General features: G+C 43.1%; 1 protein-coding gene across 1 annotated transcript; it reads left to right on the forward strand.

The window, feature by feature from the left end:
- Positions 1-275: 275 nt before the first annotated feature.
- On the forward strand, positions 276-14,288 carry SPP2 (secreted phosphoprotein 2). The gene is made up of 7 exons (XM_049888859.1): positions 276-339; positions 439-563; positions 5,394-5,516; positions 7,114-7,221; positions 9,309-9,363; positions 11,228-11,278; positions 14,203-14,288. Exons 1-7 carry the CDS (start codon positions 276-278, stop codon positions 14,286-14,288), a joined length of 612 nt encoding a protein of 203 aa, XP_049744816.1.
- The last annotated feature ends 4,276 nt before the right edge of the window (positions 14,289-18,564 follow it).

Below are 18,564 nucleotides of genomic sequence, written 5' to 3' on the forward strand. Positions count from 1 at the left end.
AAGCCTCTTGATGTCTTTGTCTGTGGGCTAATGTCCCATGTTAAAGTTTAAACTTCAAAAGTGGCCTCAAACTGGAACCTTTCCATAGGAAAAGTTGGACAGCAAATATTGACCCCAGGATCAATTCTTTCTGGTTAAGCCACAAAGTGCTGCAGTCTGAGGAGCAGTCTGGTCACATTAGATAAAGACAGCTGCTCTCAGGAGGGTTTGTCACCCCAACACCCATAGAGAGACAGCTGCACCCTCTGCTCTGAATTAAAATTATTCTTCCCAGAATGGAGAAGATGATAATGATATTGGTTGTGTTTGTTCTTGGCATGGGCTCCTGGTCTTGCTCAGGTAAGCAACTCAATGAGAGGACCACCTCTGTTTAATGACACAGAGCCTTCCTGGCCCTGTGTATCTGTCTCACCATGGCCCCATGGGCTTTGTGTCCAGGATTCCCGGTGTATGACTATGATCCTTCCACCTTGAGGGAAGTCCTTGGCGCTTCCGTGGCAAAAGTGAATTCCCAGGCCCTAAGTCCATACCTGTTTCGGGCATTCAGAAGCTCACTAAAAAGGGTAAGTGCAGGAATGGAATCTTCTCATTCTTCTTTACTGCTTTCTGGTTTTTTTTCTTCTATGTTGTCACTTTGTTGGATACACTTTTAACTTGTTCAACTTAAAAAGACAAGTCATCTCTTTTGTACATTTCTTTTGACAGGACAAGGATTTAATCGCAATTACCGTCATAAAACTTTCAAAGCTACTTCTGATGACAGTGTCCTCTGAGCATCCTACCTTTGATCTGAGGTCCTCATAGTTCCTCCTGAGGTTTTTTTTTTTTCAAATTCAATAGTTTCTCCAAATACTGTAAGGTCCCTAGATGGCGCAAATGGTTTGCGCTTGACTGCTACCCTAAAGATTGGTGGTTTGAACCCACCCAACGACAGTGGAAGAAAAGGTCTGATGGTCTGCTTCTGTTAAGATTAAAAAAAAAAAAAAAAGATTACAGACAAGAAAACCCTAATGAGCTCAGTTCTTCTCTGACACACACGGGGTCACCACGAGTTGGAACCAGCCCATGGCAGTGAGCCTTTTTGTTTGGTTTGCCCCCAGTACTTACAGAAAGTAAATTTTGGTTTTTGAGTTTGAGAAAGCCTACCTTCCTTCATCATGTGATAGTATTCTGTTTCCTGTTACCCCTTGGTAAATAGGAAAGATGAATTTTCCTGAGCTTCTGGTGACTATGTCTGTGATAGGTAAAAAAAGGAATGTCCTCCAAAGGAGAAGCATAGACAGTGTTTTAGCCATCTAGTGCTGCTATAACAGAAATACCACAAGTGGTTGGGTTTAACAAAGAGGAGTTTATTCTCTCAGAGTCCAGTGGGCTAGAAGTCTGAATTCAGGGCATCAGCTCCAGGGAAGGCTTTCCCTGTTGGCTCTGGAGGAAGGTCCTTGTTATCAGTCTTCACTTGGTCTGGGAGCATCTCAGCACAGGAACCCCAGGTCCAAAGGATGCTTTCTGCTCCTGGCGCTGCTTTCTTGGTGGTATGAGGTCCCCATGTCTCTACTTGCTTCTCTATATCTCAAAAGAGATTGACTTAAGACACTATCTAATCTTATAGATCTCATCAATATAACTGCCACTAATGCATCTTATTATATCCTAGTGATAGGATTTGTACCACATGGGGAAATCGCATCAGATGACAAAATGGTAGATAATCATACAACACTGGGAATCATGACCTAGCCAAGCTGACAGATATTTTTGGGGAACACAATTCAATCCATGACACACAGTAAGTTGTCTCCTTCCACCTGCCCCCAGATAATCTCCTCAGCTTGGTTATTGTCTTAATGGGGCTCATTTGGAAGGTAGGAAGAGAAATAACCTCAAGCTAGTTTAGGTTAAGTCAGGGGTGGAGGAGGTTATAGAAAGTTACATGCCCTAGGAATGAACCTGTCATGGAACTGGGTGGTTGGGACCTGGAGTGGAGACAGGTCAGGAATTCAGGCTGTGGCTACTTCCTCGCAGGGACCAGGTGGCTGTTGCTCATTCTTTCCTACCCCAGTCTCCAAATACAACATATTCATCTTGACCCTTCTTCATCAGACACTGGCTCAGTTTCTCATTTCCAAATTCCCAGGAGATGAATCTCATTTCCCCCACTGTCTTTACTAATTAAGCTGTAGTTCATTAAGACTATTGTCTATGCTTTGGTCAGGTGCCCACTCTAGAACCAGGCTGTCACGGCCAGAGGAGGGTTCCTTGGACCTGGATGTTGTATGAAGGAACTTTAAGACATGCGTGGTCAGCTGCCCTGCCAAAGGTTGAGTTCTTTCTGGAAGGGTTGTTGTTGTTAGTTGCTGTTGAATTGATTCCAACTTTTAGCAGCCCCATGGGTGTAGAGTAGAACTGTGTTCCACAGGGTTTTTAAGGCCATGAACTTTCAGAAGCAGATCACCAGACCTGTCTTCCAAGGTGCCTTTGGGTGGGTTCAAATCACCAACGTTTTGGCTAATAGCCAAATGCTTTACCTTTTGTGCCACCAAGGGACTCCTTCTGGAAGGGGACTGGGCCAGAATAAAGAGGCCCCTTCTTGGCCCACTGGTTGCATCAGCTTCCATCTTTTGCGTTGAAGGAAATTCACTTGAAGTGTTGCAGACTTAATGTACTCTTGCCAAACTTGCAGATAAACAGATTAAATTTATTTGTAATTTAGCTCTCGCTCATGCAGAAAGCAAAAAGTATCTAATTAAATGCATAGGAGCAGGCAGGATGAGTCCTGAGAGAACCAGCTACTGATACTGTTGAAATCTGGTCTGTGGAAATGAGAAGTTTGAGTGTAGCCAGAGAGGGCTCCCTACAGCAGGAACACCATCTTGGAATAGTCAAACAAACCTGGGCCCAGAATATGTACACCTACAAATAAGTACTCACACATATATGTTCTTGATTCCTAGTGGATACATAAATAAGAGAGATGCTTTCCCCCTCCTGAGCACCACTCTTCCAACTGGAAGTTTGCCTATTTTTGCCTTTTTTCCAGCCATCTCTGGTTATCCAAATTCAGTGGTCAAGCTACATTCACCACTGAGTCCTCTAGGAAGCCGTCTTTTCTCCTTCCACGGGAAAGGATATCTTTGGTTTCTCCTGGGTTCCACACTTTGCTTTATGTTGTTCTTGTTAGTCATTTCTTCTACAAATACTTATAGATAGACAAACAAACAAAAACCAAACCAGTTGTCGTTGAGTCAATTCCAACTCCAACTCATGGCGACATCATGTGTGTCAGTGTAGAACTGTGCACCATGGGGTTTTCCGTGGCTGATTTTTCAGAGTTAGGTAGCCAGGCTTTTCTTCTGAGGTGCCTCTGGATGGACAGAAACCACCAAACTTTCAGTTAGTTACTGAATGTGTTAAGCATTTGCACCATGCAGCTACTCCAGAAAAGCTTATAGATGGCCCCCAATATACCCATTCTCTCCATTCTCCAGAAATGGGAGGTACACTAAGAGTCAAGGAAAATCTTCAGGAGAAAGATGAGCAATAGACCGTCTGGAACTGACGGTGCAAACAATTCACAAAAGAAGAAATACGGATGAGTAAGGAAATTTGGAAAAACATTGACTAAAAAGAATCAGGATTGAAATAACAAAGTGAAAAAGAAATTGTAAGTGCTAGAGAGTATAAATTGGTAAAATTGTCTTTGGAAAGCAGTTTGGAGATTGTTGAACATGTTTATGGCTTTTGATCTCATACCTTCACCACCAGGAATACGTCCAAAGGAAATAAGGGGTTTAGCACTGTTTGCATATGGGGGGGTGTTTTGGGACAGAGTTCAGTGGACCTGGGGAGAAGGGTCAGGCCCTGCTACTTTGTCCCTGAATTTGCTTTAATGAGACCTGTGGTCCTCGCCCCTGGCTGCACACGTAGCATTACCTGGGATCTTTAAATACTCCTGATGCCCAGGAGGGATAATGGACTAACAAAATGGGAATGCCCGAGGATGGGGCCCATTATTCATAAATGCTCTCCTGGTGATGCTGGGGTGGGGTCAGGGTGGGAATCACTGAATTTTGCCAGCAGACCTGGATCAAATACTCTCACAACTGTTATTTCAAACCACTTGCCTCTCAGGCTGCAAATCTAAAAATAGATGGAAAAGAATAAGGCAATGGGATCCGTAAACAATGATGGTTTCTGCTTCAGCTCTGACATTGGGTTCACACAGGCTGTTCCCTCAGTGGACACAGAAGGAGGAGCGAAAGGTGGACATAGGCCTGGTGGTGAGGGTGCAGAGGGAGGTGGAAAGGACAGAGAAGTCCATTGCAAGAGAGAGACAGCGGGACAGAGAAAGAGAGTATTGCTTTGGTGTTGGACACACACTGCTGCTGTTGGATGCCTTTCAGTTGATTCCGACTCACAGAGGCCCCTTTTGACAGAGTAGAACTGCCCCATTTGGTTTTCTAGGCTGTAATCTTTTTGAAAGCAGACCACCAGGTCATTTCTCCCATGGAGCTGCTGGTAGTTTTGAACTGCCGCCCTTTCGGTTAGCAGCCAAGTGCTTAACCACTGCACCACCAGGGCTCCCTGGACACACAATTTACACAATAGCACTAAATAAATCACAGAGACTTCTGTGTCATCAGAACTCCATGATTCCTCAAGAAATGTAGAAGGCCGTCCTTGGTGGAAAGGGGTAGGAAATTGTGTAACCTTGTGTGCAGACAAGAACTGATCAAGCAGGAAGTGGGGGGAGGGCAACAATCTGAACAGCAGAGGTGTGCTTGTCATTTAATTACTTATTTCCTGAATTTTCAAGGAATTATGGAGCATTTGGAAAATGACACTTACAAATATGTGAACATAAATCATTAGAAGCACTACTTGCCTTGGAGTTGTTGTTGTTAGAGGTCGTCGAGTTGGTTCCGACTCATAGCAACTCTGTGTACAACAGAACGAAACCCTGCCTGGTCCTGCGCCATCCTTATGCTTGAGCCCATTGTTGCAGCCACTGTGTCAGTTCATCTCATTGAGGGTCTTCCTCTTTTTCTCTGACCCTCTCTTCTACCAAGCATGATGTCCTTCTCCAGGGACTGATCCCTCCTGATAATATGTCCAAAGCATGCGAGACGTAGTCTTGCCATCCTTGTTTCTAAAGAGCCTTGGAGTTAGGACACCTGAATTCCAGTTCTGAAGTATGGTGTGACTTTGGTAAATCACTTTTTCCCTCTGGTCTTCAGTTTGTTATCTGTGGGATGAGGGCATTGAACTAGGGGATAGCTACAAAAATTTGTAGCTTTAACGGTGGCGGTGGGTGAGTCTGTGAAAGTTTTCTCATGGTGCAGGTGGAGGCATTTCTAGTATTGTGAAGTTCAGAAACACACTTTGTTTTTGTGAAGGTCAATATTGTGGATGGGGACAGCTTGAACATGGACATAGAATTCAGTATACGAGAAACTGTATGCAGGAGAGATTCCGGAGAAGATCCCTCTACCTGTGACTTCCAAAGGGACCTCTATTCGGTAAGTGTGACTGGGAGGTCCTAATCCCCAAAACCCACAAAAAGAATAGCTGCGTCTTATTCCATGACGTGGAGTGGATTCACAAGTCACCTTGGTCATTGCCTGGGGCTCAGCCACACCGGCCAGCGCCACTAACTGCGTCTACACTGTGTTGCTTGGGAGGGCAGCAGAGGGGCTTAGTAGTTGGACCCTGAGCTTTGGAGTCCTGTGTCCCTGAGTGATCTGGAAAAACTATTTAACACCTCGTTGCCTCATTTCCCTGCTCTTTAAAATGGGGATAGTGGTTGTTGCTGTTGTTAGGTGCCGTGAAGTTAGTCCCGACTCATAGTGACCCTATGTACAACAGAAGGAGACACTGCCTGGTCCTGTGCCATGCTCACAACCTTTGTTATGCTTGAGCCCATTGTTGCAGCCACTGTGTCAATCCATGTCGTTGAGGGTCTTCCTCTTTTTTGCTGACCCTCTGCTTTACCAAGCATGATGTCCTTCTCCAGGGACTGGTCCCTCTTTATAACATTTTTAGACAAAGTGAATACAAAGAGGTCAACACAAGAGAAAAATCCCACAAACATTTCAAATTCTGGTAGAAATGAATCTAAAACGCCAACCGTGTTCTGGTGCGTGCTGCATTATTTTGTAGCTAGCTGTTGCCAATCTGTTTCCCCTCTTAGCCTGGGCTCCATGAGATCAAGAACGTGTCGTGTTCATTTTTGTATTCTTAGCAATCAGAGCTTGAGATGGCACTTAATTAACACCTGTGGGCACCAGTCCTGCCTGAACAAGGCAGCACCGTCAACCCAGTATTTGTTTTCCAAAACGTAGAAGGTTCTTCCAGCACCCACCTTGGTGGAAAGGGGTAGAAAATTGTGTAACCTTTTGCCCGGTCTTTGGGTTCTTACTACTCTATCAGTGTAATTATCTTGGGACCACTTCACAATGATGTGGAGACACTGTATGGTGCATAACTTGGCTGCTAACCAAAAGGTTGGAGGTTCAAGTCTACTTGGAGGCCCCTGGCAAGAACGGCCTGCTGATCTACTTCCGAAAAGTCAGTCAACGAAAACGGTTCTGCTCTAATGCACGTGGGGTCGCCATGAACTGGAGCTGACTTGTAGGCAAAGGATTTTGGTTCACAATGATATAAATTCTGAAAAGGCGGTTTTTTTTGGTTATTTCTTTCATGGAACTTTTCACTGAGACCCGGTTTTACAAAGAATCCAAGCCAAAGTGTCAGAAACATTTATTTGTAAGGAAATCTGAGGATGAAGAGGAAGAGAGCAAAGTCCTTTGGGATTCTCAACCATTTCTTTCTGTACAGATGGGAGACGGTTCGAGGCCTCCCACTCAGGGCTTTTGGAGGGAGTGTTTGTTTTCCCCTGAGGCTCGTGATGTATCAAACTCCGAAAAGCTATTTAAATATTTCATTTATGTCTGCTGAAGTATTGGGAAATTTTCATTTTGGAGAAACGAAATGTCTCTGTAAATCTTTCCTTTCTACATCATGTTGTCAGCCCTGCAGTACTGCTCCGTTTCTCGGAAAGACCCTAACCCTTTCTAGAGCAGCTGAAGGCATAACTCGCTGCTTTGTCGTTCCCAGCCAGCGGCCGTCTGCAGAAGCTCGGCGCGGGTGTCCGCACAGCAGGTGCAGGACGTCTGGGTTCACTGCCGCTGGTCCTCCAGCTCCGAGTCCAGCAGCAGCGAAGAGGTAGGACCAGGGGCTTGAGCTCCTCTCAAGCAGTGTCTTATAGGGTCTATGTGGGTCTGTACAAAGCAGAGTGGCGTGATAAAGTAGGAAGACTGCGCGTGGTGCAAACAGTTAATGCGCTCCCTGCTAACTGGAAGGCTGGCTGTTTAAATCCACTGAGACGGACTGCAGAAGAAAGGCCTGGCGATCTATTTTTGACAAATCAGCCATTGAAAACCCTACCAGGCACAGTTCTCCTCTGACACACATGGGGTCACCATGAGTTGGACCCACTCCGCAGCCACTGGTTCTTTTATTTTTTGTGATATGGTAGCTGGATCATTACTCCATATGGGCAAACGTAGCTGCTTACTCAGCTGTTTTCTCCACTTTTAACATGCATCACCTCATTTCCAAAGTCTTCTGTTTCTTCCAGCCTATTCTCCCGCTGCTCTCTGCCCCTCAAGATTTGGGACATGAGCTCAGAGTAGCAATTAGCAAATCTTCAAAGGTTTAGGTCTAAATCTGTGACTCCTTGGCACTGTGGTTTAGTGAAGATGAGAGATTGTGTTGGGTCAGTGTTCAAACTCTTTACCAAAACAAAAAAAAAACCCGTTGCCATCTCATCGATTCCTACTCATAGCGACCCTATAGGACAGAGTAGAACTGCCCCATAGAGTTTCCAAGGAGCACCTGGTGGATTTGAACTGCCGACCTTTTGGTTAGCAGCCGTAGCTCTTAACCACTGAACCACCAGGATTCCCCAAACTCTTTACAAGCTCTGCAATTTAGCCTTAACCTTCGTAATCCACAGCTTCTTCACCTGTTAAATGGAGTAATAAAACCACCTTATAGGGTGTTGAGAGAATCAAGTAAACGGATGTGTAAGAAAGATCTGGTCCAGCGTCCAGTACATAACTGATATTAGAGAATGACAGGATACTTCCTTTTTCTCTCAACTCTTTAACAGTAATTTGCAGTAATACTATAAAATCAGTGTTATATAAATTTCCTACCTGAAATTGTTACATATTTATTTGTCTGTCTGCTGACTGCCTTTCATACTAGAATGTATGTCTCACGAGGGCAGGGGTGTTTTGTTAGTCCAGGACCATGTTTGACATGTGGCACAACAGGACGAAACACTGTGTTTTCTCGTAAGAGTTTTATAGTTTTCAGTCTTATGTTGCGGTCCATGACTATTTTGGGTTAATTTTTGATAATGGTGTGAGTTAGGGGTTCAGCTTCATTCTTTTGCAAGTGAATATCCCAACATTGTGATTTGAAAAGACTATTTTTTTTCCATTAAATTGTTTTGGCACGTGCCCCATCCTAGATCAATCACTGTGTTGGTGGCCAAGAGGCTAACCACCTGTCAGTATTCAGGACTGAGAGGATAACAGATGGGGAGCCCAGACACCCACCAGAAAAACTGAACTAAGCTGCCACCCTACTTTGTGGGGGGACCCTATTGCTTGGTCTTCTAGGGGCTTCATGAGGACTATTTTTGCACACCCTTTGGAAACCCTGGTAGTGTAGTGGTTAAGTCCTACAGCTGCTAACCAAGAGGCTGGCAGTTTGAATCCACCAAGTGCTCCTTGGAAACTCTATGGGGCAGTTCTATTCTGTCCTACAGGGTCGTTATGAGTCGGAATCGACTCGATGGCAAAGGGTTTTGTTTTGTTTTGTTTTCTAACTGAACACAACATGGGGACTTCATAGAGAGAAAGCTCCCAAATTTGACCTTAGCTCAGTCTATTTGCAAGTCCATATAATAACACTTTACTTCTGTAAAATGTGATATATATATATATGTGTATTTCTGGTCCACAATAGTATTTGGGTGTACGCTCTGATTCTGGGTCTAGTGGGAAGCCTTTTAGTAAATTTAAACTTTATTAAATTGTAAGTTGCTTTCCCCACATGCTTTCTTAAATGTATCAGTTGTATACACTATAACAGTTTAATATGTTGACTTATTTCATTAAAATGCATTTTATATCAATCCCTCCAGATAATATTTACTTTTTTTTCTGCAATATAAATCACTTTTTTTTTCCTTTTTGTCTCTTATATGTTGACACCTATTGATGTCTACCTTTGTTTAGTTGATTTTTGAGGACATGTTGAGATCCTATAGACGGAGAAACAATTATCCACAAGGTAAGTTGAGGCTGTTATTAAATTTTTTTTTCTTAAAACAATTTCATATGGTAGATCTTTGTTAGTGATTGCATTTGAAACCAGAAATACATATATAGTCTTTGAAAATAGAGCAATTAAAGAAAATAAACATTCTCTTTTGCTTTTGCTCCTTTCTTTAGCAATAATGATATTACTGTTCATTCATTGTTGCTGTTACGTGCCATTGAATCAGTTCCAACTCGTAGCGACCCTATGCACAACAGAATGAAACACTGCCCAGTCCTGCGCCATCCTCACAATCGCTGTTATGCTTGAGCCCATTGTTGCAGCCGCTATGTCAACTTCTCATTGAGTGTCTTCCTCTTTTTTCGCTGACCCTCTACTCTACCAAGCATGATGTCTTTCTCCAGGAACTGGTTCCTCCTGATAACATGTCCAAAGTGTGTGAAACGAAGTCTCGCCATCCTCACTTCTAATAAGCATCCTGGCTGTACTTCTTCCAAGACAGATTTGTTTGTTCTTTTGGCAGTCCATGGTATATTCAATATTTTTTGCCGGCATCAACTCTTCTTCAGTCTTCCTTATTCATTGTCCAGCTTTCACATGCATGTGAGGGGATTGGAAACACCATGGCTTGGGCCAGGTGCATCTTAGTCCTTAAAGTGACATCTTTGCTTTTCAACAATGTAAAAAGGCCTTTTGCAGCAGATTTGCCCAGTACAATATGTCCTTTGATTTCTTGACTGCTGCTTCCATGGGCATTGATTGTGGACCCAAGTAAAATGAAATCCTTGACAGCTTCAATCTTTTCCCCGTTTATCTTGATGTTGCTTATTGGTTCAGTTGTGAGGATTTTTGTTTTCTTTATTTGAGGTGTAATCCATACTGAAGGCTGTGATCTTTGTTCTTCATCAGTGAGTTCTTCAAGTCTTCTTGACTTTCAGTAAGCAAAATTGTGTCATCTGTTTATTGAAGGTTGTTAATGAGTCTTCCTCCAATCCTGAGGCCCAGTTCTTCCTCATATAGCCCAGCTTCTCGTAATATTTGTTCAGCATACAGGTTGAATAAATATGGTGAAATGATACAACCCTGATGCACACCTTTCCTGATTTTAAACCATGCAGTATCCCCTTGTCCTTTTGGAATAACTGCCTCTTGATCTATGTACAGGTTCCTCATGAGCACAATTAAGTGTTCTGGAATTTCCATTCTTCGCAATGTTACCCATAATTTGTTATGATCCACACAGTCATATGCCTTTGCATAGTCAATAAAACACCGGAAAACATTTTTCTCATATTCGCTGCTTTCAGCAATAATGATATGACTATTCATTTAGTATCCCTTTATCATTAATACAGAGCTTTCCCATACTTGATTCCTTTGATGGCCCTAGCTTGGCTGTCGTAGGCAAGTCAATGATGGTTTTCTCCCTAAGAGAGTCCCATGCCTTGAGCATGCTTGTCCCCTGCGGGGTGCACTACCTAAGTTATGGACCCAGATATGCAATAATGTGTAGATGGGAGGATTAGCACTAAACCTCATCCAGCTGGTCAGGGCTGACTCTGTGATCCTCCAGCCATGTGACTAGAGCGGACCATTCCTTTAAGTGTCTTGGTGGGGGAGGAGAGAGCTCATTTTTTTCCCCTTTCTGTATGACCTCTTATTTGAAGTCATATTAGGTTAGTGTTCTATGATTTTGGAGTCATCTTTCATGTTCCTGAGACTCTGCTCTATTGGTGGTGATGGTGGCAAAACTCTTTGTTGATCTCCCCCAACTTCCTTGAAGAAGAAGCATATTGGTGGTATCAATAACAAAATCACAGAACATTCTGGAAGTGGGGGGAAGGGAGGATGTCTTATGACTGTCACTGTGTTACAGGGCTCATTCCTGATGGACCCAGAAATGAACAATTTCATGAAAGGTCACCAGGTAAGCGGTTCTATTTTATCCTATAGAACCCCCACAGATCCTTTTCTGATCATTCTAGACTCTTCTGAAGCCATTTCATTAGAATCAAACCCCTGAAACAGAATATTTTAAATGAAAATGAAAGGAATGACACTGCATAAACTTGCATGGCAGATCATTAAAGAGTTCATCTTGTATCATTAACTCATTTAAAAGTTACCAGGAATTAAGATATCAAATCCGGTACAGGAAATTGGCATAGACCCCATTTCCTGCCCTACTCTGGAGTGTTTTCTGAATAGCCCAAACTCTTTCTAGCTCCTCTTTGTCCTCCACCCTCAACTGTACTTCTGGGTAAGTGGACAAAACTAATAGTTATTTAGTGCCTTCCTTGTGCAGATCTGGAGTCCTTGTGGCACAGTGCTTAAACATTTGACTGCTAACTAAAAGGTTGATAGTTTGAATCCACCAGCTACTCCTTGGAAACTCTATGGGGCAGTTCTACTCTGTCCTGTAGGGTAGCTATGAGTTGGAACCAACTCAACAGCAATGGGTTTGTTTTGGTTTGGTTTTGTGCAGACCTGTTTCGCACTTAATCTTCGTGGTAACTTGGTAAACCAGGTGTATTACCTGCTTATATAGGTGGAGAAATGGGTGATAGCTCAAGACCTTAGCTGGCATATTCAGAATGCTTACTGTGTATTAATTACTTAACACGATTTTCTCCTTCAACTCTTACAACCATCCTGTGAGCTCAACACTCAGTTTCTTCCCATTTAGGAGGTGAGCAAACTGAGGCTTAGTTAGCAAGTCTGTGTAACATGTTCAAGGCAACAGGACTAATAGAGAACTTTGACCCAGGCAGTGGGTGGTGAAGGTGGCTTTGATACAGAGCCTGTGCCGTTTCCATGCTGCTTCTGGAAGAACCGTGAAGCTCACACTATGTTCACAGTCCCCATTAAAAATGAGTAACACAGATAGTACATGTCACAGAGCTCGATGTCCGATCCTCATTAGTCACACTCCAATTTAATTGAAGTGCTAGGGCTCGAATAATAATAACTAAAAGTCTAAGTTTTATACGTGTCTCACACTGTCACTTTGGGAGAACACACAGTTATTTTAACAGTGTGACCAGTGCTGAAAAACACTTTTGAGCTATTCTTTTGCAATTGCCTTCAGAATCTATGGCCCGTTCTTTTGAATCTCTTTACTGGTGGCAAATTGTTGTCCTTGGATTTGGCTTCGGAAACAGCCAGAAGTCATTTGGAAATAAATCTGGTGAATCAGATTAATAGCCAGCTTGGGAGTATTAGTTATCTACTGCCGCATATCATATTACTCCAAAATTCCACGTCTTAAGACCACAAACATTTGTTATCTCACAGTTTCCGAGGATCAAGAAGCCAGGGGTACCTTTGTTGGTGGTTCTGGCTCAGGATGTCTCATGAAATTGCAGACAAGAAGTCAACCAGAGTTGTGATCTCATCTGAAGGCCAACTGGGGCTGAAGAATCCACTTCCAAGCTCTCTCACATGAATGTTGGCAGCCTCAGTTTTTCATGGGCTGCTAAACTGAGGGCTTCATTTTCTTGCCCTGTTGACCTTTCCACAGAGCTGCCTGAATGTTCTCAAAACATGACAGCTGGCTTCCCCCAGTGTGAGAGATGAGAGAGAGAGAGAATAAGTGAGCAAGAGAGTGCCTGTCTTAGTTATCCAGTACTGCTATAACAGAAATGTCACAAGCGGATGGCTTTAACAAAGAAGTTTATTCTCTCACAGTCTAGTAGGCTAGATGTCAAAATTCAGGGTGCCAGCCCCATGGGAAGGCTTTCTCTCTCTGTCAGCTCTGGGGGAAGGTCCTTGTCACCAATCTTCCCCTGGACTTGGAGGTTCATCATTCAGGAACCCCGGGTCCAAAGGCCATGCTCTTCTCTTGGCACTACTTTCTTGGTGGTATGATGTTTCCATGTGTCTCTGCTTGCTTCTCTCTTTTGTATCTCAAAAAGGATGGATTCAAGATACAATCTAATCCTACAGGCTGAGTCCTTCCTCATTAACATAACTGCTTCTAATCCTGCCTCTTTAACATCAAAGAGGTAGCATTTATAACACATAGGAAAATCACATCAGATGACCAAATGGTGGACAATCACCAACAATACGGGGAATCACGGCCTATCCAAGTTAACACACATTTTCGAGGGACACAATTCAATCCTTAACAGCAGCAAGACAGAAGTCGCAATCTTTCATAACCTAATGTTGGAAGTGATGCATTACAACTTCTACCTTACTTTAATTAATCACAGAGACCAGCCCTGGTCCAATGTGGGAGCAGATTACCTGGGGTTTGAATACCAAGAGATGAGGCTCATAGGAGGCCATCTTGGAAGCTGGTTACTACACAGGGAAAATGCCACTTGGGATAAAAAATAATACTATATGGATATAAGTTAATTGCCATATTCTTTTATGTGCCTTAGAAGATAATTCCAGAACTGAATTCTAAGACTCTTTGAGGTTTCTGCAGCCATCTTGGAGACAGCTTTGAACATGATGATTTAATTTAATTCTGCACATATATATGGACTACATTCTGTGTGACAAGTACTGGGCAGACCCTGCAGAGTACCATAAGATGAAAGTGACATTCCCTGTCCTCGAGGGGCTTCCAGTAGTGGATGAGAATATCACACCTGGCAACACAGAAGAGAGGGAAATAAATACTGGGCTCGGTTGTTTAAATAACATGACTGAGGAGGCAGTGAGGGGGAGCTTGATCAAGAAGACATAGTTATCACGTTTCTGGGGTATTCTGTTGGTGGTCTGGGTTCTGGTTAAGCTAGTCGCAATCATTTCTTGTTAATTTATGTTCATGTAGTCCACGTTGTCTTGGATCTTGATGTGAATGATGGAGCTTATGTGTCCTCTTTCCATCTTCAGAGACCACAAGAAGGTTCTCTCCTCCTGGAAACAGAAGGCAGCCAGCCCACCAGTATAGAGAAAGGACTTATGCTGACTTTGAGTAAGAGTCTTGAGGTAAGGCTACACAGTTAAAAACATGTATATTTAGAGTAAAAGCTACTTGGAGTGAATGTCTTAAACTGCTGCTCCTGTACCTCCAAACGCCAGCAGTACGCTATTCAGCCCCTGTTCTTGCCTCTCCCACCTTCTCTTGCCTACTTTAAGATGTTGCTCTTCAATCTCGTGCACCCTTAATCTCTTTTCCCTTGGCTTTTTTACCTTTCACCACTTGCTGTGATCAAGTGTCCCCACCCTAGGAGCAAACAAACGAAAACAGACAGCCCCTTCCTTTGCCCCATCTCTCCCAACCCAGCACCTGTCCTCCCTCCATCTTTTCCTTCATGACTAAGCTTCTTGGTTAATAGGTCCATGGTAGCTGCCTCAACCTCCTCACCTCCCATGTACTTTTCTGCTTTTCGCAAACTGTATTTGAACCCCTCAAGTCTATGAAACTGACCTGGCTTTCTTTTTCCTATAATTTAAATACTAGCAACCATTTGTGTTATCTCTTAGATTCTTTCCTTATTCTACATAATACTCTGTCATCTTTTCCATTTGCCTGAATTTAACTATGACTAATGTGTAATTATCCCCAAATATGCATCTCTTACCATGCTCTATCCCGAGATCCAGGTCCTTAGATCAACTGCGGACTGGATGCAGTTATTACAGGTATCTCATAACATCCCCAAACTCAACTAGCTTCCTTCCAAACTCCCATCTTAATCGAAAGCATCATGATTCACCTAATTTGCTTGAGCCTTGGGGGCATCACTGACTCTTCCTTATCCTTTGTCTTCTCCCAACATCCCCAGGGGTTTGGTCTTATTGCTTTGCCTACACATTTTCTCTGCAATTGATCCATCATTTCATTACCTTCACCACTGCCTGCTTTCTTGCCTCAGGTCCTGATCGCTTGCTGTCTACCCTGCATGCTGTCCTCAGGTTTATCTTTAAACACAGAGGAGACTCTGCCCCTTCCTCACTTAAACTCTGTGATGTTCGATTCACTTATGGGATGAAACAGAGGTGTGCAAAAGCCAGGCACTGAGCCAAGAGGAAGAACAGCTTGTTTGGGGAGCTGGGCCCTGAGCCCTGGTTGACCAAACCCGCATTGAGCATCACTGAGTCTCACGTGTATAAAAATTTCCAGTTCCCAGGTATTAGAACAAATGTTGCTCTGTTTCTAATGGCACCCAAGACTAGAGGGACACCATTAAGGGCACACTGAAAAGGAATCTGTTATAGATTGGATATAATTATAGATGTCGGTTCAGGGCACATTTTTACACACACGCACTTGAGTTAATAATAAAACTTGAACTTTCATGGGCTTTACAGTTTACCTAACACTGCATGCTTTGCGAATAAAGTCCAAATTCCTTAGCATAGCCCACAAAGGTTTTCATAATCTGGCCTCTGCCCATCTCTCTGGCCTCACCTCTCCCAAGTTCCCCTGCTCCTATGCTCCAATAATACTGAAATGCTTGCAGCTCCTCCTGCTACAACCTGTGTCTGGAACATCTGTCTGGTTAATTCCTCCTCATGATTCAGGTTTTGGCTCAGCTGTCACCTCACTTGGGAGGTTGACTCTGACAACCCCAGAACCCCGCTCCCACCCTAACCCCCCACCACATCAGAGTTGCTTCCTTCTATAAGTCACCATAAAGAGTTAAATACCGGACAGTGTAGTTACTTGTTGACCTCTCTGCTCCCATCCGACTCCCTGAGAGCAGGGCTTCCAGGGCTTTCTTTGACATTGTCCTACCCAGTGCCTGCACGGAAACTGGCACAGAGAAAGTGCTCAGTGAAATATTTTTTTGAGCAGATGAAAGAATCCTTCACGTTAGGTTAAGCATAGTCTAATTAATTTTGAAAGACTAGACTTTGAAATAAGTTAACTGTCATTTTGCTAAAATGGAAGGAAAATTCACCAGTGAGACCCTCTTCATGAAAAATACATATGGTAGATTTTCTTTTAAATCTACAGTGCATCCTAAAAATCAAAACCAGCTTCGTACACTTGACGACCGTCACGTGGCGTGGCATCTATCCTCCCCTATCTCTGCTCTGTTATATCTCAAAAGAGATTGATTTAGACACATCCTACACTAATACTATCTCCTTAATTTAACAAAGAGAACCCATTTCCAAATGGGGTTACAACCACAGATATAGGGGTTAGGATTTATAACATATTTTGAATGATACACAAGATTTTCTATACATTTTTATGCATTGACCATGCTGTCCTATAATCACTTCTATCTTCACTAGTTTGTGATTTTTTTTTTTGAGGTCAGGGGCTATGTTTCATTGATCATTGTAACCCCTAATAAATGCTCAATGCATTCATGTTGAATGGATGAATGAATAATCCTATATCAAGCCCCATACCCTCAGATGACCACGGCTATGACCAAACTTCCTCCTTGACTGGTTGGGTGGATTTCTTCCTTCTTACCCTCACACCACAAGCACCTCTTTAGACCAGCTTGAGTTCCAACACGTTCCTGCAGCCTATCCTCAGGGGCCTCTCTTGCCCTCCCCTTTTTGGGACTTGAACTTCCTTTCTAGGGCTGCATCTTTGTTCCCCAAGACTTGATTAGCTCTTCTTCCTGGAGGTGTCTTTCATCCATTTTCTTTGTTCCAGGAGCTGACTACTTTGCATAGCTGCTCAAGCCCTCTGGTGTCATCTTGGATTCCTTCTTGAATGGCAACCAGGAATCCTGCGTCCTTCTCCTCCAAGGCAAGAATGTGAAACTGTGCCACAGGGATCTAATCCTCCCCTTCTTTTCTCTTTTAACAGAAAAACATCAGAAGGAATAAAACTTCTAATGAAGAAAATTAATTTACGAATTTTATGATTTTTCTTCTGATCAGTTCCAATCTGTAATAAATGTCTTTTTCTCTTCTTTTCATTGTATGATTTGTAAAAATAGGTTTAACTATCAAAGTTTTAGAAGAGAAGCTAATGGTATGAGAAAATGGGTATTAGCTAAGGATTTAGGAGAGTCTGTGAGTGGTGCATGCGATTAACCTACTCGGCTGCTAACCAGAAGATTGGAGGTTTGAGGCTACCCAGAAGCTCCTCGAAACAAAGGCATGGTGATCTACCTCTAAAACATCAGCCATTGAAAACCCTATGGAGCAAAATTCTACTGTGACATACATGGTGTTGCATAAGTTGGAGCTAAATTGTGACTGAATGGGAACTGGCTACTGGTTAAGGATTTTAGGAGCTGAGGACTCATGAAGTAGCTGTGCTTGGAATAATTTTGTCAAGTGTGTGTTTTAGACTAATGTTTGTAATGGTTGTAAATTTAATGTTGTTAAAACACCATCAGTCCGAGGCAGCTCAGTGTTGGAAGCTTGTTGGTCTTTCCTTTTATGTCTAATTTTAATTTTTACAAAGTCATTTGTACTTAAAGGTAAGAGGCATCACAGTCACTCACCCTCCCCTCTCAAAGAGTGTCATAGCTTCTTTTCCTTCCAGTTTCTCAGGCCAGGGAACCAATAGCAAAGTGAGCAGCTTCCTGTTAAAGCAGGTCTCACCAGGGAAGTACCCAAGGGGCTGAAGAGCGAATGCTCCAACCTACTTACTTAGAAGCGTGCCCCAGTTGGGTGACATTCTTGCAGACAGTTCTTTTTTGTGGTCATTTGGCTCTGGGCTGACCAAGCAGTGGCTTCTGCTGAGACAGGGGTTAAAGGATGCAAAAGTACACAAATCTGATCACGTTTCTTTGCCGGCAAGACTGCAATCCACATCAATTCCCATATGGACCCCTGAGGACTTCTTTCTGGGATGTAGGATACCCTAAGTCACTATCAGTCATTTTCAAGTCAATTCAGATGCAACTGTTTATTCTTGCTCCAGTGGCAAACTGATTGACTTACCCCCATTTGTAAATGTTTGATAAGATTAGCCCCTCCCCCCCGACCCTCATTCTTCATTTGTATTTCAGAATTTTCCTGGATAGTCTCATATGCTCATTTCATTTCAACTTTAAGATCAGCTTATTAAGTTATGAAAAACAACCCCATTGACATTTTGAATCAAACTCTCCCCTAAAAGACCAAAGCAGTTGCCATCAAGTCATAGCGACCCTCTAGGACAACCTAGGACAGAGTAGAACTGCCCCATACGGTTTGCTAGGCTATAATCTTTGTGGAAGCTGACTGCACGTCTTTCTCCCTCGAAGAGGCTGATGGGTTTGAACCACCAACCTTTTGGTTAGTAGCTGGATGCTTTATTACTGCTCTACCAGGGCTCCTTTGAAT

Source organism: Elephas maximus, chromosome 6 (assembly GCF_024166365.1).
Source record: "Elephas maximus indicus isolate mEleMax1 chromosome 6, mEleMax1 primary haplotype, whole genome shotgun sequence".
In the NCBI taxonomy this organism is placed as follows: Eukaryota; Metazoa; Chordata; class Mammalia; order Proboscidea; family Elephantidae; genus Elephas; species Elephas maximus.